We start from the raw sequence: 23,026 nt of genomic DNA on the forward strand, positions 1-23,026 counted from the left end.
ATGGTTTATATCTTGTATTTCTTATAATTTATTCATTTATTTACCTTTATTATTCTGTTTTTTTTTTCTCTCCTGTTTGATTAATTATTTCGTGAGTTTCTTGGGAATCTGATTTTTATGAAAGTTACCTATATTATTTTGATCACCAATTTTGTATTTGAAATGTAATTACAGTTAGAATATTTATAAGGTTCTCTCTCTCTCTCTCTCTCTCTCTCTCTCTCTCTCTCTCTCTCTCTCTCTCTCTCTCTCTCTCTCTCTCTCTCTCTCTCACTTTTTTTTTCAATACGAACCCTCCATTATTAACAAAACATATTCCTATTTAACATTAAAAAATATGTCAATACTTAATTAAAGTCAGTTAAAGTCCCAATATACCATTAAGCATTTACCTGTCATTCGAATATCGGTTATTTGTTATTTCGAAACCAACCTGGTAAAAGTACTGCCAGGCATAGACGGGCCATCCTTTATTCCTTTAACTAATTAATTCACCCAATGTGATGGTGGGCAGTTGCACTTTAATGCACCTGTCCGAAGCATTATCAACGTTAAAGAACCGAAAAGGTTCACCTGTGTCCACCAGGAATAAGAATGAGTTAGTTTATAGACTCCAGGCGCTGCATTCTTACCAAAAGCACCTCTATGTCGTAGTACCCTAGAGCAGCTTTTTGCTTCTCCTTAAAAGAAGATATTTCCACCTTTTATATTTATGTTGTGATTATCGGGTAACATGTTTTGGAAAAACACATTATGTAGAGAGGTTAATGATATAAAAAAAAAAAGACTTGTTCGTTTGGCTCTTTATCATATGCTAAGATACCAATGTTTGGTAAGGAATAAGTGTTGACTAGGGAGAATTATGCACTGTGATATAATTCAACACTCGTGACTTATATATGGAAATCGGAACCAAGTTAAAAATCAAATACGATAAACTCACTAAGTTTTTTATTTTAAACGTAACTTAATCTCTGATGATACCTTTTTTTATCTAATAATTACTCTGATAATACCCATAGGCTCCTTTTGTGTGTATATAAATATATATATATATATATATATATATATATATATATATATATATATATATATATATATACATATACATATATATATATATATATATATATATATATATATATATATTAGAATGTGGACCCACAAATAGTTTTTAGATTCTAATTCATAAAATGGTATTCTTGTTCACAAAGATTAGATGCTCTTTTTTTATGGATATGTGTTTCCGCATAGGCCAGTATTCGAAAAGACATGGTATTGGACAAACTACTAATACAAAATTATTCCAGATTCAGCAGTTTTAAGAGTTTCCTCAAAGCAATGTTATCACCGGACTATAGAATTTCAAACTTCCTGAAGAACAATATTTTGTAACACAGATCTAGCCAGTTTTGAAATATCTTCCTTGCTTGAAAATATGAAGGGAGACAAATTAACAAGATATCAGGAGAAGGCTTTAGTAAGGTGTCATGGAGTTGTCTGCCTTTATGCGCCCCAACAGAAAAGAATTCCCTAACCTATGGAAATTGGTCAACATCAGCTTCTTACAAATTGATTTTTCCATAATCGAGGCTCGTAGAAAGTTACTTAGAAATAATATAGGCGATGGGTAACACAAGGGTTTCCTCTGTAGAGGTAATTGGAATTCAATCAAAATCAAAATTTGTGGATCGCTTTGGGAAACAAATCAACTCAAGACCAAAATTCGGCTGTTCTGATTAGTATCTTTGTTTACTTAGTATTTTTATTCAAAAATAATTTAGCGAGCGTGGTTCTTTGTGTAAAAACACATATATCACATATATATGTATATATATATATATATATATATATATATATATATATATATATATATATATATATAATCTCCCCTCTAGTAAAGCGCCTTTCTAAAATAATTAGGAGAATATAGGTACTCCCAAAAATAGATAGAATATATAAACATATGTATATATATATATATTATATATATATATATATATATATATATATACATATATATATATATATATATATATATATATATATATATATATATATATATATATGAGCGCGTGTGTACATAAATTAATATATAAATTCGTCTTTAGATAAAACGTCTTTCTAAAGTACTTTGGAGCATACGGGTGAATAATTTCTGGTGCGACCTGATATCTAAAAAAAAATTATAAACAAGAATTATAAATTCTATGATACTCACAATGAAGAGAAAAAGAGTTATGAAGATATCATTAGAATACCAGTCGTGGCACATGAAAGATTTTAAAAGCTAACGGTATAGCAGCATTATTCTCTAGCAAATTGGACTAATTCATCAAAGCTATGAAAAAAAGAAAAGAATAAAAATAGAAAAGAATGCACTGGAAAAAACAAAGCAAAAAGAAAGCTGGACTCGGCATGAATTCTATTGCTTCTAAAAGATGAATGAACAAAAATCTTTGTTTATAGTAATACTAATCTTTAATCTTGTCCTACCTGAGATGCTTTCCAAGTTTCAGTTCCAGAGAGGGTTCATCCCGTACATGCAAAATAAGTTTATTGCTTGTTTAAGCTTATGATGCACGCAATACGTTTATTTATTGAACCTCCCTCCCTCTCAATTAGGAGCAATGACCACGGAAACACTGCAATTTGATATATTCTTCCCTTGCAATCACTTCGCCGAAATTTGCATTGCCCCGGGGGACAACTAGGTACAGTGCATTGCAGAATGCGCGATCAGAGTATGAAGAGAAATTCCGATTACATATTCCTGAAAAGGGGTCACGTAGTGAGTTCCCCAACGTGCATTCTTTGAGAAAGCACGCAAGGCCCCGTGGGAAGATTCTTGATTTGAATCTACAAATCACCTGCCGAGAACTTTTGTCACAACATGTGAATTTAGAAGTGTTTTCTCGCATGCTGTAGTTCTGAGTAAGACGGAGATAATGTCTGGGGTAAGATGATAGTTGTAAGGACATTTTGCTAGAAGAGAATATGATTCATTTTTTAATAAACGCTATTTTCACTATTTAAAAGTTGAAGCTTCATGAGAAATGCTGTTGGAGTATTATTATCCTTATGGGAAGAAGTGTGGAAATAAGAAAGAAATAAACTTGTTGTGAATAAGTATATATATATATATATATATATATATATATATATATATATATATATATATATAAAATACGTTAAGCACTGGTACTCAAAAGCGTGTGAATATTTATAAAAGAAAATTAATTTGAATCCTTGGTTCACGATCCATTGAAAGATTGCATGATTTTGCCAACAATCTGTTTTTTGGTAATATATATATATATATATATATATATATATATATATATATATATATATATATATATATATATATATATATATATATATATATGTGTGTATATATATACATATATATACATATATATATATATATATATATATATATATATAAAGAGAGAGAGAGAGAGAGAGAGAGAGAGAGAGAGAGAGAGAGAGAGAGAGAGAGAGAGAGAGAGAGAGAGAGAGAGAGAGAGAGAGAGAGAGAAACTAAGAAACAGACAGTATGAATCAAATGTTATGATGTTGAATATAATACTTGCATGACGTAAGGTATGTAATAACTATTCATTCTTTTTCTGAAAGGTAAAAGAAATAGTGAACTCTTTCGTACCGACTGAGAAGATGAAATATCAGACACAAGAAGTTGATCCCAGCTAATCCCGCCAAGGGTGTTTTAAACTTTCTCAAGCAAACCGTCGATAAAACGTAACACAACTTTACCGCAGTACAGTATTTTCACACCTTTTATTACCAGTATTCCTTGATTCCAATTTTCCACAATGTATCTTAGTGAGAATATAATCGTTGATCTCTTGGCAGATACAGTTATAAGTAGCAATGAGGTATCATTGAGAAGATGGCTGCCTCAAGTTATGAAATTGAACCTTATATATTCGCCTTTGATGCAGGGTTGCCGCCATGTTGGTACTTAATGCATTTTATTGGTTCCTTTTCTCTTCTATAAAGTTGCTTTATTGTTAGCCATTTAGGACTTTATTGTTAGGCATTTAGGGCTTAACATCTTGATGAATATTCTTACGACTTGAAAATAGAGCATTTGAAAATGTTCTGTTTGCTGCACTTTAAAGGCGCATTTCAAATCCTGACATGACAACTCTGCTTTGGTGTGTTATTATAAGTATATTTTTCCAACTCATCGTTCTTCATAATATACTTCACATATGTTTGGGCACTTCATAAGAGTACTTGGCACCAAAATGATTTTCAGGTGATATTTCAAATTATGGTTATTCGTCAGGAATGCGACAGCAGCACAATCATTGAAAAAAAAATTTACTCTTTCTAGCTTGGCCATAAGACCTCATTTATAAAAAAAAAAAAAATCATTATTGTTCAAAATGTGACACCAAGAAATTCCTGTCTATAATAGATGAATTATTCTGCAAAAAATTAAAGGTCTCTCGTTCTAGCTCTCCATGTTTCAATCATACTTTTCTACCAGTTGAAAAAAAGGCTTGAATCTAGAAAATATGAAAAAAATACTGTTATCTTTCGATATTGTAAAGATTTATTTTATCTATGAGTAGGAAATTGTTCTAACCTGTTATCAAAACTAGTTTTCCCTTGCATCTTTTTATATCCTTCCATCCCATAGTCAACTAGAAGCCCTGTTCCAGAAGAAGTGATTTCTGGAGAAATCAAAATATTGACCTCAAAATATGAGGTCGCTATGTAAATATTTCCCGAAAACTTCCATCCGCTCAATAGACTAAATCAATGGAATTATTAGTAAATGTCAACTACATAGCCTCTGTACCACGGTCTTCCACTGTCTTGGGTTAGAGTTCTCTTGCTTGAGGGTACACTCAGGCACACTATTCTATTTTATTTATCTCCCTCTTGTTTTGTTAAAGTTTTTATAGTTTATATAGGAAATATTTATTTTAATTTTGTTACTGTTCTTAAAATATTCTCTTTTTCCTAGTTTCCTTTCCTCACTGGGCTATTTTCTCTGTTGGAGCCCCTGAGCTTATAGCATCTTGCTTTTCCAACTAGGGTTGCAGCTTAGCAAGTAATAATAATAATAATAATAATAATAATAATAATAATAATGATAATAATACACGCCAACTTTCATGTTTCCTGAATATCGCGGCTTTTTTTTTACCAAAATCCCGTACGCTTCTCAGTATCCTCTTGGAAATCCTCTTTCCATTCTTTCAATACTACCAAATCATACATCGTATTCAGGATGGTACCTTTCCCCACAAGCCAAAATATCTACATTCTCGTCCCTCGAAATCCAGGAGGAGTAGGGAATATTTGATGGGGTAATGACCCTATCAAATATTCCCTACTCCTCCTGGATTTCGAGGGAACGTAGTTCATCCCTACAGATTCTATGGTCTACTGTTTTATTATATTAAACATTTATATACCACTTCTTATCAGCTAGTATGCTAAAAATGAATAAAGGTTGCTCTCTTTTGTGATTATATCAAATTATCAAAGAAAATTTGAGTGATCCTTAGATTCATTACCTTTCTGTTTCAACTAACCGGAGTGAATTTAAAGGCTTTTTTCCTTCATTTTTATTGAAATTGATAAGGAAATTTATTGGTAAAGTTCAGGAATTTTATTAGAATACAATAACGCCTCGAAGCAGATCACCTTCTCTAAAGGATTGTTGACACTGATGAAGAGAGAATGAATGTAAATTATGGTCCCAAGTTCAAAATCAGCGATTTTCCATGGTCATACTGTAACATCTTTGACCCTTTTTGGTTCTATTGAAAGATCACATGTATGAGGATTTACTTGATAAGATACTGGCTCATTATTTAATGGAGAAATCTCCATTACCATCTAGCGAGAGCATAAAGGGAAAGATAAGTGTAAGAGGAAGGCATTTATAGTCTCTCAATTGAGTATCACTGCTCCATACCGAATGCGTACAGATATTTCCTTAACTTAGAACGAACTCTGGTTACGCTCGCCAACGGAAGAGGGTCATTACTGGGGAACAGTGACATTAGGGAAAAGTGTGAGCAAAAATCATATTTGCACAACAATCGGATAAAAATATGTAGTTTTGGTATTTTCGTTGTGGGGAAAAATACGCACAAAAAATAGATATTTACATTGGAAACGCCCCTGACTGATGAACTGCCGGACTGGGGTTCGCGTCCTGTTCAAGCTTGATAGTTTCTTTTACTGTCTGCAACCCCACCATCCTTGTAGGCTAAGGATAGGATATTCTGGGGAGCCTATAGGTCTGCCTGCTGAGTCACCAGCATCCATTGCCTAGCCGTCCATGGTCTTAGCTTGGGTGGAGAGGGTGACTGTGCACCGATCATACGTATATGTAGTCAGTTTCTAAAGCATTGCCCTCCTCACTAGGGAATTGTCACTGTCCCTTGCCTCTGCCATTTATGAGTGGCCATTAAACCTTTCATTGGTGTGTCTAGAATGTTCATATCAAAGACCCTCATATTAGTTTTCTATATATAATTTGAAAACAGAATAAAACTCGAAATGAAAAAATACTGCTTGATATTGGTGAAAAGTATTTTCTTGCTATATGGGAGACATGTTAGAAATAAGCCAACCTGTAAAACTAACTGAACAATACAATAAAAAAAGAACAATGGATTACAAAGAAACCTGTACCTTTTAAGAGAGAGAGAGAGAGAGAGAGAGAGAGAGAGAGAGAGAGAGAGAGAGAGAGAGAGAGAGAAAGAGAGAGAGAGAGCGCGTATGTAATAACCTCAAAATCAGGAAAAGGGAAACGTTAATGGCCGGGTGTATAAGGGAAGCGTTTTACACCTTTCCATAGATGGATGATTAACTATCACGACCCGAAGATGGCTCGCAAGATAAATGGAGCACGATGGGGCTCTGGAATCCTATACTTTTTACTCTTCACGGGCTCTGGATGTGCTTCATGGACTCGTCAGGCATGAATTAATTATGGCTGATAGTCCTTGATTACGCATAATCTTATGGGAGCGCTGGTGTCGACGGAACAATCAAAGGACGGGTCAAACTGCCCTTTTCGTAAAGGTGAAAGGAGACCTATAGTTAATAGCGTTCTTTCGTAAAGGTGAAAGGAGACCTATAGTTAATAGCGTTCTTTCGTAAAGGTAAAAGGAGACCTATAGTTAATAGCGTTCTTTCGTGAAGGTAAAAGGAGACCTATAGTTAATAGCGTTCTTTCGTGAAGGTAAAAGGAGACCTATAGTTAATAGCGTTCTTTCGTAAAGGTAAAAGGAGACCTATAGTTAATAGAGTTCTTTCGTAAAGGTAAAAGGAGACCTATAGTTAATAGCGTTCTTTCGTGAAGGTAAAAGGAGACCTATAGTTAATAGCGTTCTTTCGTAAAGGTGAAAGGAGACCTATAGTTAATAGCGTTCTTTCGTAAAGGTAAAAGGAGACCTATAGTTAATAGCGTTCTTTCGTAAAGGTGAAAGGAGACCTATAGTTAATAGCGTTCTTTCGTAAAGGTGAAAGGAGACCTATAGTTAATAGCGTTCTTTCGTAAAGGTGAAAGGAGACCTATAGTTAATAGCGTTCTTTCGTGAAGGTAAAAGGAGACCTATAGTTAATAGCGTTCTTTCGTGAAGGTAAAAGGAGACCTATAGTTAATAGCGTTCTTTCGTAAAGGTAAAAGGAGACCTATAGTTAATAGAGTTCTTTCGTAAAGGTAAAAGGAGACCTATAGTTAATAGAGTTCTTTCGTAAAGGTAAAAGGAGACCTATAGTTAATAGCGTTCTTTCGTGAAGGTAAAAGGAGACCTATAGTTAATAGCGTTCTTTCGTAAAGGTAAAAGGAGACCTATAGTTAATAGCGTTCTTTCGTAAAGGTAAAAGGAGACCTATAGTTAATAGCGTTCTTTCGTAAAGGTAAAAGGAGACCTATAGTTAATAGAGTTGCTTTCACCCGAACTAAAGGAGATATTCCAGTGATGAATGCCGCTTGATAATACTTGCTGTCAACATCTCCACTAGTAAAGAAATTACTTCATTTACGAACCTTTTATAAATTAAGTAATTTCTAAAATAATGTATGTCAAATGCCCTTCTTTTAACTATGTAAAGATGCACTTATGGTAACTTATTACCCTATTTGTTATTTTATAGTTTAGATGTTCTTTAAAGGATAGACTTGAGAAAGGTTAACAGTTAGCTTGGTAGTATCAATGCAAGACCTTTCTGTACCAGGGACGTAAAAACCAATTATATTTATGTATTTTTTTTTCAGCATCCAAATGAAAGATTCTTATTACTCTGATTTCTTATCCATTGTTGAAATATCATCGGATGTGCTTTTAAATAATTAATCTTGTCCAACACTTCAAGATCTAATTATTTCATTTTAATGAATTTACTATCGTAATGCATTTCTAGATATATTTTCATGTTTATCTCTCATTGTATATTTTTGTTCATTTCTCAATTAAGCTTTTATATTCGGTCTCAAAATCTTCACTCATTACAATTTTATTGTATTATGATATTCTTTTTTAATTGACTCCCATCGAAGAACAGCAGAAATAACTCCTTAAGGAAATATTCATTTCGTATTGGGAGTTGACTCTTCTTGGTGCCTCTTCTTCGGAAAAATTAGATTGTTAAAGAAGAACCCTGCTAACGGACCGTACACTGTTAAAAATTTGCGGTCAAAAATGTTGCCAGGCATTTCCCGTTTTAAAAATGGATATATTGACGTAAAGAAGTGATATTACGGTCCCCAACCCGTAAAAGATAATAACAAAATATGGTGAAATTACGGCCGCCTGTATTTCACTAAACTACGGGTGAGAATAGTTTATTTTTACAGAGAATTTCCGATTAAAATTACGGTTTTTTTAAACAGTGTATATCGCACAGCTAAAACCCTCTGTAGGTATCCATTCAAGAATACATATCAACGGCAACTTTTGTTTTTTTTTCTATATTTCTACAAGAAAGAAAAAAAAATTGGTACTCGTGATTGTAAAGACAATTTCTTTTACCATGTATCTCAAATGTTCCATGTCCTTCACAGCCATACATTTAGACGCTTGAGTAATGTCATCCTAGAAATAGAAAAATATTCCTTTCAAATTCACGTTTTTTTATATAATATCTATTTCACTTTCGGATTTCTATCGTTATTTTGATTGGATAAGTTATCCTTATCATCCAGTGTTGCAAGCCGCAACTACTAATTCTGCAATCACAATTGCAGGTCGTTATTATTTCCACAATTTAAATTTTCGAAGTCTTTACGACATTTTCTAGCTATTTTCCAAAACTTACGTTCCCTATTACCTTCCCTCGAACGACCATTTGTTTTGCAATCACCATAATATTAAGAGCAAAAACCCATTGTATCAAAGTCACTGTAAGTTAATGTGCCGTGAAATACATGCAGGTAAAATCTGTATACCACAGACAGGCAAACAGCCTGATGAGCGGAGAGACATAAAAACAATTATTATTATTATTATTATTATTATTATTATTATTATTATTATTAATATTATCATCATCATCATCATCATTATTATTATTATTATTATTATTATTATTATTATTATTATGTCAACTATCAATATCAATTGATGATCGTCCTTGTAGACATTATCATTGCATTATTCGTAACGTATGCTTCCATAATTTCAATGGCAATGCAATATAAGATCACTGAAATGGTATATAGAAAATTATACATCAATAAACTATATATGACGATATCGAATAGAAAATGGTGTAATTTGTCGTTTAGTTGGGCCTATGCAATTCATTGTCGTTCCTTAGTTTGATATCTAACGATCCAGTTTATCATTCCTGCCTGATTGGAATCCGTACATTGCCTCTGACTATTTCACCTTTAGCGCTGAAGCCATTTTCAACAGCCATCGTCGAAGGGGGGCCGGGGGGGGGGGGGTGATGCAGTAGTGCAAAGAGAACAGAAATGTTTTCTTGGGCCCTGGTCGAGTGCTTAAAGACCACCCGCTGGTTATGATTGGGAGTGACTCTAAGCCATTTCTGCAGCGTTTAGAGCAGCACGTTCTTCACTTTGGTCAATATGCAATGTAAAGTATTGCATGAACTTGCAAGAAAGTATGATGGATGACTTTTCAGCAAGGGTATAAAACTGACGCCCTGCGCAGAACTGCCTGTCGTAAAAAGAGAGGAGGGGGTCAACGGTAGCCGGGTCTCTTAAAAGAATGTCTTGATTTTACTTGATGTTTAACTTCCTTCTTCATCGTTTTTTTTATTATCATTATTATAAAGTATGTTATTCATATTCTAGTTGGAGGTTATAGAACTTTATTCTCATTGAATTAGAATTAAATTTCATATGTAATTTTCAAGCTATTTATAATACTTTATCCTCAATTAACTTATTCATTTATTTTCATTACATGTAAAAGCTCATTTGACCGATAAACAGTTTATTCTCGCATTCAGAAAATTATCTTCAGTTCGTTATACAATCGAGCACACACTGGTTTTTACGATACATATTGAAATTGACTTTCATTTAACTGCATCACTAACAATTGATATTTGTCTTGATAATATGTTACTGTAATAAAGACGCAGAATTATGAGTATTGTGCTAAGTGCATTAGGATTCAAGAATATCGAATATAACTTAACTGTTCAGCACCAACACAGACTTTCATATACATATATATATATATATATATATATATATATATATATATATATATATTATATATATATATATTTGTGTGTATATATATAGATATGTATAAATATATATATATATATATATATATATATATATATATATATATATATATATATATATATATATATATATACACACATATATATATACGTATATAAATTGTACATTTCCGTCTTTCCCCTTATATATCTACCCCTTCCAAGGACGTTTTCTCTTCTTAACATCTCTAAATTATACTCTTCATCGACTTATTGTGTTACATTCTTCCATATCAAAATTCTCAGATCCAACCTTTCAACTATGCTTTATTTTACTACTTTGTGTATCTTCCCATTGTTTACCCTATCAATTTTTCTAACAAGACTCATTTGCATTCAAAATCCATCATTTTCACTAGTGAGATTTAATTTAACAATCCTTTCTCACATTCAAATAATAGTTTTCAATGATAATCTTCCATAGATCCAGCTACTTCCCTTGTTTTTATTCCATTATATTTACTCAAAGATCTGACATATGAATCTACTACTTTCTTTTCAACACAATTCGTTTATTACGCTATCTTCTTTTATTCCATTTACTAATTACTTTACTCTTGCTCACCTATACTCTTTTTTTTTTTTTTGGCAGAAACTTTCAAACTCTCTTACACGCTTATGTAATTACTTCTCAATGGTACCATTCAGTAAATATCGTCCGCAAACAGCAATCATTCCACATACCATTGATAACTCATTTTCTTATCACACAACTTTGCACTTACAACGCATCCACTGACCTCTCTCGAGCCTCTTGCATCACTATATTCATAAACACACTGAAGAGTCACAGATTTATGAACACCCTTATCTGGTTCACTGCCATACCAAACCAGTCCCTCTCTTGCCTACATACTCTAACACACGCTGCACCCCACGAATAAAACTTTCAACTGCTCTTGAAAACTCTCATCTATACTATACATTCTCAATACTTTCTGCAATGCCTTTACTGATTCTGTTAGAAACTTTTTAAAGGTGTATATGTACCCCATTCAACTTTTTTCCTCTATTATTATTGTTATTATTATTATTATTATTATTATTATTATTATTATCATTATTTGCTAAGCTACAACCCTAGTTGGAGAAGCAAAATTCTATAAGCCCAGGGGCTCCAACAGGGAAAATAGCCCAGTGAGGAAAGGAAACAAGGAGAAATAAAATATTTTAAGAAAAAGTAACAACATTAAAATAAGCATTTCCTATATAAACTATAAAAACTTTAGCAAAACAAGAGGAAGAGAAACACGACAGAACAGCGTACCCGAGTATACCCTCAAGCAAGAGAACTCTAACCAAAGACAGTGAAAGACCTTGGTACAGAGGCTATGGTACTATCCACGACAAGAGAACAATGGTTTGATTTTTGAGTGATCTCCTAGAAGAGTTGCTTACCATAGCTGAAAAGTCTCTTCTACAATTACGAAGAGGAAAGTGGCTACTGATAGTCCTTGGGCGAAGAAGAATTATTTGGTAATCTCAGTGTTTTTACATGCGTGTATGAGGTCAGAGGAAAATGTGTAAAGAATATGCTAGACTATTGGGTGTATGTGTAGGCAAATTGAAGGATCCAATGTAATACTGTCTGGCAAGCCAAAGGACCCCATAACTCTCTAGCGGTAGTATATCAAACTTAGTATCTTTGGCTACCCAATACATAAATAGATAAATTGATAAATGTAAATATATATATATATATATATATACACACACACACACACACACACACATATATATATATATATATATATATATATATATATATATATATATATATATAATATACATATATATACATATACATATACATATACATATATATATGTATATATATATATATGTATACATATGTAAATATTTATATACATATATATATATATAATATCTATATATATATACATATATATATAAATATAGATATACATACATATATACTCATACATATACATATATCTACATCATATACATATATAGAAACGGCCCTTTGATTACCTATGAGCTAAAACTTCATCTTATCACTGTACATGGCAATCACAATATATCATCTGAGATTAGGTCACAATAAATCTGCCACACCACCAGTGATGGTAACGATAGCGCATTTCATTCTTTGCTTCTATTAAATCATTCGAAATTGGGTCTCTGCACCAATTTAGACCATTAGCGTCCATCAGGATTACTTAAAGACTCCCTCTAGGAGGCTGAAGCCTCTTCAAAGAGATAAGACCAAAAGAGGTGTGTGCATTATCAGTCGAAGAGAACTGTTCGACCAAACAACTACAGATCACAGGGTACAAAATTCTGAAGGACTGCATGCAGTGGGCAGTTTAACAGTTTTCTTTACAATATTATAGAAAAATTAAGCACAATAGTTTATAATTGTGGGCAGTTCAACAGTTTCCTTTACAATACTATCAAAAATTAAGCACAATAGTTTATAATTGTGTAAGTCAATCCCTCTTATATTTTACTTAATAAATACATAACCCTCAAAATACAAGGCGAATGTAATGGTGTACCTAATTTTCAGAATTCATAATACTTGGATACATTTTTAAAGGATATTTTTACATTATTAATGTTCTGTTGCTCTACTTTTTTACTTTTTCCAATAAGTTTTCTTTATCAAAACACTTGTTAACAAATTATATTTTACTTAATAAATGCATAACTCTCAAAATACAAGGCGAATGTAATGGTGTACTTAATTTTCAAAATTCATAATACTTGGATACATTTTTAAAGGATATTTTCACATTATTAATGTTCTGTTGCCCTACTTTTTTACTTTTTCCAATAAGTTTTCTTTATCAAAACACTTATTAACAAATTATATTTTACTTAATAAATGCATAACTCTCAAAATACGAGGCAAATGCAATGGTGTACCTAATTTTCAAAATTCATAATTCTTGGATACATTTTTAAAGGATATTGTTACATTATTAATGTTCTGTTGCCCTACTTTTTTTTACTTTTTCCAATATGTTTTCTTTATCAAAACACGTGTTACCAACCTCTTCATCATTGTTTATTACGAACAACATGACAGAATAATAAATATCTAGACTGAGGTATTGCTTTAACTGCAGCGCTGAGAATATATTTGTAAGATGAACTCAGTTTTCTTTAAAAAAAAAAAAAAAAAAATACTCTTGGGGACCTTTTAATTCTAAAGTATTATTTTTGTTGGTTTGTTTATAAATTCTGCTTGTTTTTTTTTTTTTTTTTTTTTTGCAAGACAATAAGCAAAGGCTTTTAAACTAGCCATGATAATATTTGATGATACTTTTATATATAAAAAAAATAGATAAAAATAAAAATTAATCATACTTTAACTTTCGATGATTATAAAGTTTGTAATTTTGTCATTAATACCTGTTTTGGACCGCATCCGTTTTGGTGTGGCATGCCGAAATGAGCACCAAGTCAGTGAAATGTCTCATGTTAACTAGAAAACTTTCCTTATCCTACTGATAGAGAAACATTATTATATGGCTACTGAAAGATATAAGTCCTGTTAGAGGATGTGCGTCATGTAATTCCTTTGAAATTTGTTACCTGAATTATATACAAGAATATATTAATTTAATAAAACAATAAATTCATTACAAGTTTTTCGTGCAAATTTGAATTCACTTACACTTTATTATCGGCCTGTGGAGAAGTTTATCAACGTCTTGTTCATAACTTTTTTTTTTTTTATATTCTAGCTCCGATGTCAAGGCTAATAAAAACCTATATATATATATATATATATATATATATATATATATATATATATATATATATATATATGCAGTATATATATATATATATATATATATATATATATATATATATATATATATATCTTATCAAGAAAGTCCTGTCCTTTTTTAGAGGCTTATAATCAACAATCCTTGTACATTACATGTCTGGTTGTTATACATTTTTTGCAACAGCGTACAAAAATGCCTTCACTACTCAAAGCTTATCATTTCATACAAGTTATTACTTACACTTTATGTAAGTTAGCAATCAATTTTTTTAAGCTACATTATCTCTTAAAAAACAAGCTTTATCATCAAAAGATGGAATTTACAACAATGTTTTGGATTCTACTGAAAATCATTATCAGTCGTGAGACTGAATTGCAGACAGAGGGAGAAAATCCCGAATTATTATTATTATTATTTTTTAATTGTGTGCAACTGTCGTTCAAATGCATAAATGACTGTGTGCCTGACGAGCTACCGTAATATGTATGATTTAAGAAGAGGAAAATAATAAAGGAGTTTTTTCTAGTTTACTGTTTTGACCAGTTTTCATCACCACGACGACCAATGCGGATTGGTAATGGTGGGAGATTTTCGTTTGATCACTCACAGCAACCCAACCTAGTATGGGTGGCCCTGAATAGTACAGCTTTGTTGATTATGGCGATACACAAACCTTTTTTACCACGTTAAGATATCCCCACTCAGAAAACATATGTTAAATGTAGACTCCCATGTTCTATTCCTTCTTATCTTACTCTTTTTTATCTCTTTCCATTATTTGGGTTTATCCTTTTAAAAGTCATTCTTAATAAACTTGCCGTTTAAAAATTTCTTCTATAATATATTTCAACTTTTCCGCTTGTCAGACCTTATAATGTTGAACTGCGTCTTCAAAGAAGAGTAAGATTAGTACAGGAATTTGTACTTGTAAAACAATGGCTATTTCCTTAAAGTGTTGAATAATATGTCAGACTGGCACGACAATTCTTTTGCGATATATTCATAAACGTTCGCGCAATGAACTTACAGAATATTACCCAAATAAACAATTACACTAAAATACTCTTAATGTAAAGAGTATTTCCTATATTAAAATTGCTGTTTTATTATGTTATTAAAATATCTGTATCTCATACCTTATAATGAAAAGACAATTTTCTATGTAGACAATCACTGGTAAAAAAAAAATAGAGAAAGCTTGATAATGATAAAAAATATAAGTTAACTACTGTTGAATAGCTTTCGTATGTTGCCTATAACCTTTTCTTTTATTACCGTTATTTTTACTTCTCCCCTTTTTCCTCTATTGTTATCTTACTTGCGGTCACTTGGGGCCAAAAGGAAAATGTTACCAAAGTACTTCATGATGACCAAGCAATCCTGTCAGCACAACTGAGGGACGTTTTTCTAACGAGTTCTCGTAGCTTAAAAGTAGGAAGGTGTAAGCTGTCATAAGGATCAGTCTCCTAAGAATACGCGCTGAGTCACTCTCTGAATAATCTATTCTTGATCATTCAAGAGCGCTTCAGATACATTACTGCTTATTTGTCCGGGGGTGCATACCCCCTATGAATAATGTCTAAATTCCGTGTGAGAGAGAGAGAGAGAGAGAGAGAGAGAGAGAGAGAGAGAGAGAGAGAGAGAGAGAGAGAGAGAGAATGTGTGTATGTGAGTGTGTTTTACGTATATGAGTAGTAATACAAACGTCAACGTCAACGGTATTTTCCTGAGATATTTTCAATCTGCTTTGCAGCCAAAACACTGGTGCTATCATTCTAAACACAGTAACAGGAAATATATATAATATATACATACACACACATACGCACACACACAAACCTATATATATATATATATATATATATATATATATATATATATATATATATATATATATTGTATGTGTGTACACGCGCGTGTGTGTGTGGGTGTGGGTGTGGGTGTGGGTATGTGAGAAGGGGGTGCGTGTGTGTGTGTGAAACATATTTATATGTATGACTGTGCAATCATATTATTGAATAAGAGGAAAATTATTCTTAATTAAAAGGATTGAAAATTCACAAGGTTTCGCGTGTAGTAATTCTTTCCTAATGTTTCCTTCCCTCCCTTATGAGTAGTTGATTTCTTTCCTTATCCAGCAGTTAAAACAGCTATTGGAACGCTCCAGTGCTAGGAGGATCTTCCAGGACCACTACAATGCTAGGAGATGCTTCCAGGACCGCTCCAGTGTTAGGAAAAGCTTCCAGGACCGCTCCAGTGCTAGGAGAAACTTCCAGGACCGCTCCAATGCTAGGAGAAGCTTTCAGGACCGCTCCAGTAGTAAGAGGACCATCCAGGACCGCTACAGTGCTAAAATAAGCTTCCAGGACCGCTCCAGTGCTAGAATAAGCTTCCAGGACCGCTCCAGTGCCAGGAGATGCTTCCAGGACCGCTCCAGTGCTACGAGAAGCTTCCAGGACCGCTACAGTGCTAGGAAAAGCTTCCAGGACCTCTCCGGTACTAGGATAAGCTTCCAGGACCGCTACAGTGCTAGGAAAAGCTTCCAGGACTGCTCCAGTGTAAGGATAAGCTTCCAGGACGGCTCCAGTGCGAGAATAGGCTTCCAGGACGGCTCCAGTGCGAGGAGAAGCCCTCAGGACCGCTCCAGTGCTAGGAGAAGCTTCCAAGACCACTCCAATGCGAGGATAAGCTTCCAGGACCGCTCCAGTGAGGTCAAGCTTCCAGGACTGCTCCAATGCGAGGATAAGCATCCAAGACGGCTCCAGTGTGAGGAGAAGCCCTCAGGACGGCTCCAGTGCTAGGAGAAGCTTCCAGGACAGCTATATTCCTAGGAGAAACTTCCAGGACCGCTCCAATGCAAGGATAAGCTTCCAGGACGGCTCCAGTGTGATGAGAAGCTTCCAGGACCGCTCCAGTGCGAGGAGAAGCCCTCAGGACCGCTCCAGTGCTAGGAGAAGCTTCCAGGACAGCTATATTACTAGAAGAAGCTTCCAGGACGGCTCCAATGCGAGGATAAGCTTCCAGGACGGCTCCAGTGTGAGGAGAAGCTTCCAAGACCGCTCCAGTGCGAGGAGAAGCATCCAAGACGGCTCCAATGCGAGGAGAAGCTTCCAGGAGCGCTGCAGTACGAGGAGAAGCTTCCAGGATCGCTCGAGTGCTGGGAGAAGCTTCCAACGGCTGCAGTGCGAGGAGAAGCTTCCAGGACTGCTCCAGTGCGAGGAGAAACTTCCAGGACGGCTTCAATGCAGGACTGAGGTACGAGTCTTGCACAAGCTAGATAGTTTCTTGTAGTGTCTGCAACCCCCCTATTCTTGTGAGTTAACTATGAGGGGCATAGGGAATCCTATAGGTCTACCTTCTGTGTCATCAGCAGCCATTGCCTGGCCCTCCCTGGTCTTAGCGTGGGTGGAGAAAGGTCTCGGGCGCTGATCAAATATATATATGGTCAGTCTTTAGAGCATTGTCCTGCTAGCTAGGGCATTGTCCCTTTCCCTTGCCTGTGCCATAGAACAAAAATGAATATTATGATTCTCTTTTCCTTGTGTGAGAATTAGATAGGAGTTCGTTGGCGCAGAAAATCTTAAAGCTTTACCTGAAAAGGAATCTAAAATATTCTTCCAAAATTTGTTTCATGCTTCGATGTTGAAGTTTCACGTTCAGGTTACTTTTATTTCCTATTATACCCTTTGGTACAGAGTTGAAATTAGGGAAGTTGTGATCTTTCCCCATTATAATCAGACAAGTTGTGAAACATTTTAACCGGAAATTAATGGCAATGAAGATATCATTGTAACTACCGAATATCTTGAGCAAGTGTAAAAAAGTTGAAATATATACTAGATACTTTGATGACAAAAAAAATCTCTGATTTTGTTAAAAATCTGAGAAACACTTCTAAAACCAAGTCTAAGTGCAGTTTTTTGGGAAATATGTGAAAGAACATCTATCATAGAATACTGGTGTTAAAAAATGAGCTTTGCAATTACTTTAAATTTTGAATGAAAAATGAATATCTTATTGCAATGTATTTGAGCGATGAAAATAATCTCTTCAATGTTTGGAGATGTTATGATATTGAACATCTACAGCTTATACTTCTTCGAACATATACAGATTAAAACCCATTGTCCCTAATAAGGGAGTTCTGGTGCGGGATAAAGAACCAATCACCAACACTTCCATCCCTTATATTTTGAATCAAGTTTGAAATCTCACAGGAGAAAACGTCTGTATTATCATCAATATTTTATATACAATACAAGACTCAACAACAGTGTTTCGAACCCGCTACTCGCCTCTGTACCACACACATGGGCTCTTAAGGTTCTTGGATATCGAAGGACTCTACTCTAACAATTCTTTCACTGCAGTTAGTAACTACCCCTTTTTTAGCAGCACCACGCGCACCCACTCTATCCTATCACAAGGTTTTACAATAATATGAACATTTCATATACCTGTTTGCTTCATTTTTACAAACTAAACTCCTTCAAAGTAATGAATCTCCTTGTTTGCACCATAGCTTATGCTCTCACCCTTATCTTCATCATGGCTACATTACCATTCTTTCTACGGCTTTTCTTGCTTCGAGTAGAATCAGTGAAAATCAGAAGCATATTTGATGGCATGAGACGAAGAAGAATTGAGAAATAGCAGAAGATTGAACCTCTTGCCTTAGAAACTTCAGAAGATTGAACCTCTTGCCTTAGAAACTTCAGAAGATTGAACCTCTTGCCTTAGAAACTTCAGAAGATTGAACCTCTTGCCTTAGAAACTTACAATTTAGGGTCTTTTCTACGGCTTTCCTTACTTCGATCAGTGAAAATCAGAAGCATATCTAATGGCATGAGACGAAGAAGAATTGAGAAATAGCAGAAGATTGAACCTCTTGCTTTAGAAACTTACAATTTAGGGTCTGTTCTTTTTCTTATTACTTCCTATGACAGACAAACAATCAGAAAATCTGCGACGAAGCAAAGTGAACTGAAAGACAGACGGGAGAACCAAAGGGTCACAAAAAGACCAGGCCGGCAATAACCTCCGAAGGAGATGACTTGCTCCGAGGAAAATATAATTGAAAGCGAGTTCTTTAGCTGCACCGCGCCAAATGTCATCATGTCATTATTAAGGTAGCGCTCAAAATAAGAACAGCCGCCACCAACGCAATAGATTAATACAGGACATTCGAAAGAAAGTATAGATTAGAAGTTCATAAGATTGTTATAATCATACGAGCGCCATTCGCAGAGAAGCTAATACCGAAGGACTGGAAATTTTATGAAAATGAAAGTCTATCCATTTTACCCGGCGTCCCCCTCAAGCCATGACATAGTTATAACGTTATGGCTTAATCTAATTGAGATTATTACCATGAGATGGTTTTCATTTAACAGGAGAGGTTCAAAATTCTGTCATTTAGACCGAACTTATGACTAATCGCCAAGAGGGTCGATTATCTTTAGTGAGTCAGGAAAGAACATTACCGTCCGGGAAAACATCGAATAGCCTAAATTGTATTTTCCCTCATTTGGTTAGCCCTATTCACCGTGACGTACTAGGGAAAGTACGTAACGATCAAAAAATTTTGAAACTATCAAAAATAATATAAATGAATATCTGATGTCATTGAAATTTGGCAATTAGACAACAAAAAAATGGTATTGATTATGAAAACATTAAATATTAGACCTCACCATCCATGTGAGCTAAGAATGGGGCTTTAGGAGAACCTATAGGTCTATCTACTGAGTTATCAGCAGCCATTGCCTGGCACTCCTTGGCCCTAGCTTAGCTTGGGTGGAGATGGGGCTTGGATGCTGATCATATTATTATTCTTATCATTATTATTAATATTTGCTAAGCTACAACCCTAATTGGAAAAGCAGGACGCTATTGGCCCAGGGGCTCCAACAGGGAAAATAGACCAGTGAGGAAAGGAAACAAGAAAAAATACAATTTTCAAGAAGAGTAACAACATTAAAATAAATATCTCCTATATAAACTGTAAAAACTTCTACAAAACAAGAGGAAGAGAAACAAGACAGAACGGCGTGCCCGAGTGTAGCCTCAAGCAATAGAACTCTAACCAAAGACAGTGGAAGACCATGGTACAGAGGCTATGGCACTACCCACGACTAGAGAAAAATGGTTTGATTTTGGAGTGTTCTTCTCCTAGAAAAGCTGCTTACCATACCTGAAGAGTCTCTTATACCCTTACCAAGAGGAAAGTAGCCACTAAAAAATTACAGTAAAGTAGTTAACCCCATAGGTAAAGATGAATTGCTGGGTAACCTCAGTATTGTCAGGTGTATGAGGACAGAGGAGAATAAGTAAAGAATAGGCCAGACTATTCGCTGTGTGTGTAGGCACAGGGAAAATGATCCGTAACTAGAGAGAAGGATCCAATGTAGTATTGCCTGGCCAGTCAAAAGAGACCAGAACTCTCTAGTAGTAGTATCTCAACAGGTGGCTAGAGCCCTGGCTACCCTACTACATATAATATATGTATATATGGTCAGTCTCTACGGCATTGTCCTGCCTGATAGGGCAATGTCAGTGTCCCTTGCCTCTGCCAATTATGGGTATCCTTTAAACCCACCTTTAAAGAATGGCGTTGATTACTATAATAACAGCAATGATACGATTGTTAGAAATAACGACATAGTAAAAGCTAGTACTTACAAGAACATTCGTCGGAGTAGAATCAAACAAATACCTGTTGAGCCTCATAACAAATGACAGGTAACCTGCCTTCGAGCAGTCTGTACAATTGCAATAAATAACAGAAAACTTTTACCACGGGTCGCTACCATACAGAAAGCTTTTCGACCACCCATAGATTTAAGCCATACCCCTCCTGTAAATCCCTTTACCACCTAACCACAGCCTCCATACCGACCATACATCTATTCCATCTAATCCCCAATAACCACGTCTCCCTTTGTCCGTTGTGTGTAAGTTTGCATAAGCGAATATTACATTTTTGGTGTTCTTTAAATGATTTTAATTTCAGATAAGTCATCCCGCCACTTCACTGCCGGTATCAGTTAATGCTTGGATTCAACAGCCAGTGACATCATCACTGGGGATCCCCCACCCCGCTTATATCACTTCCTATACGGGGCTGTGCCTTTTCATAATGGTTCCTTAATTTGTTTACAAACAACGCTGACGAGGTATTATTAATTAAAACGCCTCTCCCGAGGACCACCCGCTGGGCGCTATGGAAAATGTGCTTCGCAGACTTCAACTGTTAATTCCTTCAAGTTGATAAAAAAAAAAAAAAAAAAAAAAAAAAAAAAAAAAAAAAAGATTTCCTTTGTTAAACCAAAATCTTATTTTGCATTTGACTACTAACACTACATAAGTTGACAATTCAATTGAGCTTATTTAATTTAGATTTTGCGTTGAAGATAACATTTCTTTACGAAAATATTCCCCCATGAAAACACAATCCAAATTACTTTATAGTGTTTAAATTTCAGAAAAATGCTTACATATATGTGTATATACAGTATATATATATATATATATATATATATATATATATATATATATATATATATATATATATATAAAATTCTTTGATTTCTCTCTCCACTGTCTGTCTCTTACACATAAAAATTGTATATTAATACACTGCACAAACACACATATGCATATATATATGTATATATACAAATATATATAAATATATATATATGTGTGTATATATACATATATATGTTTATATATATATATATATATATATATATATATATATGTATATATGTATATATATATATACTGTATATATACATATATATATATATATATATATGTATATAATAGAAATAAAATAGTTGATTATTCCTTATTTTGATTCAAATTTGTGAGTCTGTCAAACTATTTTCTTATGACAATAGCAGTGGTCTTTGGATTCCTATACCCACAGACAAAAATAAAAGCTGAATAAAAAAACAATAAAGACTAGGTACTATATCAAGAGAGAGAGAGAGAGAGAGAGAGAGAGAGAGAGAGAGAGAGAGAGGGGGGGGGGAGGGGGGCGGATATTTTATACACTGTAATAAAAATATAACAATCAACATTATCGTTATTTGTAATCTAATCATTTTCATTAGAAGTAACATGCATATGAAACGAACGTAGGTCTTGTTTAATTTCTAAAGGTGATTTAAGAAAAAACTTAAGTATTTATAATGTGCAAAATATATGGAAAACACATATACACACATTATTATTATTATTATTATTATTATTATTATTACTTGCTAAGCTACATCCCTAGTTGAAAAGCAAGATGCTATAAACCCAGCGGCCCCAACAGGGAAAATAGCCGAGTGAGAAAAGGAAACAAAGAAAAATAATATATTTTAAGAACAATGATATTTAAATAAATATTTCCTATATAACCTATGAAAACTTTAACAAAACAAGAAGAAGAGAAACGAGATAGAATAGTGTGCCAGAGTGTACCCTCAAGCAAGAGAACTCTAACCCAA

General features: G+C 34.0%; 2 protein-coding genes across 2 annotated transcripts in view; both read right to left on the bottom strand.

Annotated features, from left to right (window-relative positions):
* Positions 1–9,921, bottom strand: part of LOC137631397 (BPTI/Kunitz domain-containing protein 2-like) — a 51,216-nt gene extending 41,295 nt beyond the window's left edge. The window contains exons 1-2 of the mRNA XM_068363165.1: positions 9,871–9,921; positions 9,033–9,095 (exon numbers count right to left, since the gene is read on the bottom strand). Of these exons, the coding sequence (XP_068219266.1) occupies positions 9,033–9,095; positions 9,871–9,921 (114 nt within the window). The remainder of the gene's footprint in view (positions 1–9,032; positions 9,096–9,870) is intronic.
* Positions 9,922–16,675: 6,754 nt separating this feature from the next.
* Positions 16,676–18,254, bottom strand: LOC137631398 (uncharacterized). The gene is made up of 3 exons (XM_068363166.1): positions 18,118–18,254; positions 17,283–17,775; positions 16,676–17,251 (listed from the first exon to the last, which is right to left on the bottom strand). The coding sequence occupies exons 1-3, from the start codon at positions 18,252–18,254 to the stop codon at positions 16,676–16,678; spliced, it is 1,206 nt and encodes a 401-aa protein (XP_068219267.1).
* Positions 18,255–23,026: the final 4,772 nt, after the last annotated feature.

The sequence above is a fragment of the Palaemon carinicauda genome, chromosome 39, assembly GCF_036898095.1.
Source record: "Palaemon carinicauda isolate YSFRI2023 chromosome 39, ASM3689809v2, whole genome shotgun sequence".
NCBI lineage: Eukaryota > Metazoa > Arthropoda > Malacostraca > Decapoda > Palaemonidae > Palaemon > Palaemon carinicauda.

Coding starts and splice junctions, on each gene's coding strand:
- LOC137631398 (XM_068363166.1), bottom strand. CDS start 18,254: ATGGGGAAAGATCACAACTTCCCTAATTTCAACTCTGTACCAAAGGGT. Junction 17,776..18,117: donor TATTTTAGATTCCTTTTCAG/GTAAAGCTTTAA, acceptor CTCGTACCTCAG/TCCTGCATTGAAGCCGTCCT. Junction 17,252..17,282: donor CTTCTCCTCACACTGGAGCC/GTCTTGGATGCT, acceptor GCATTGGAGCAG/TCCTGGAAGCTTGACCTCAC.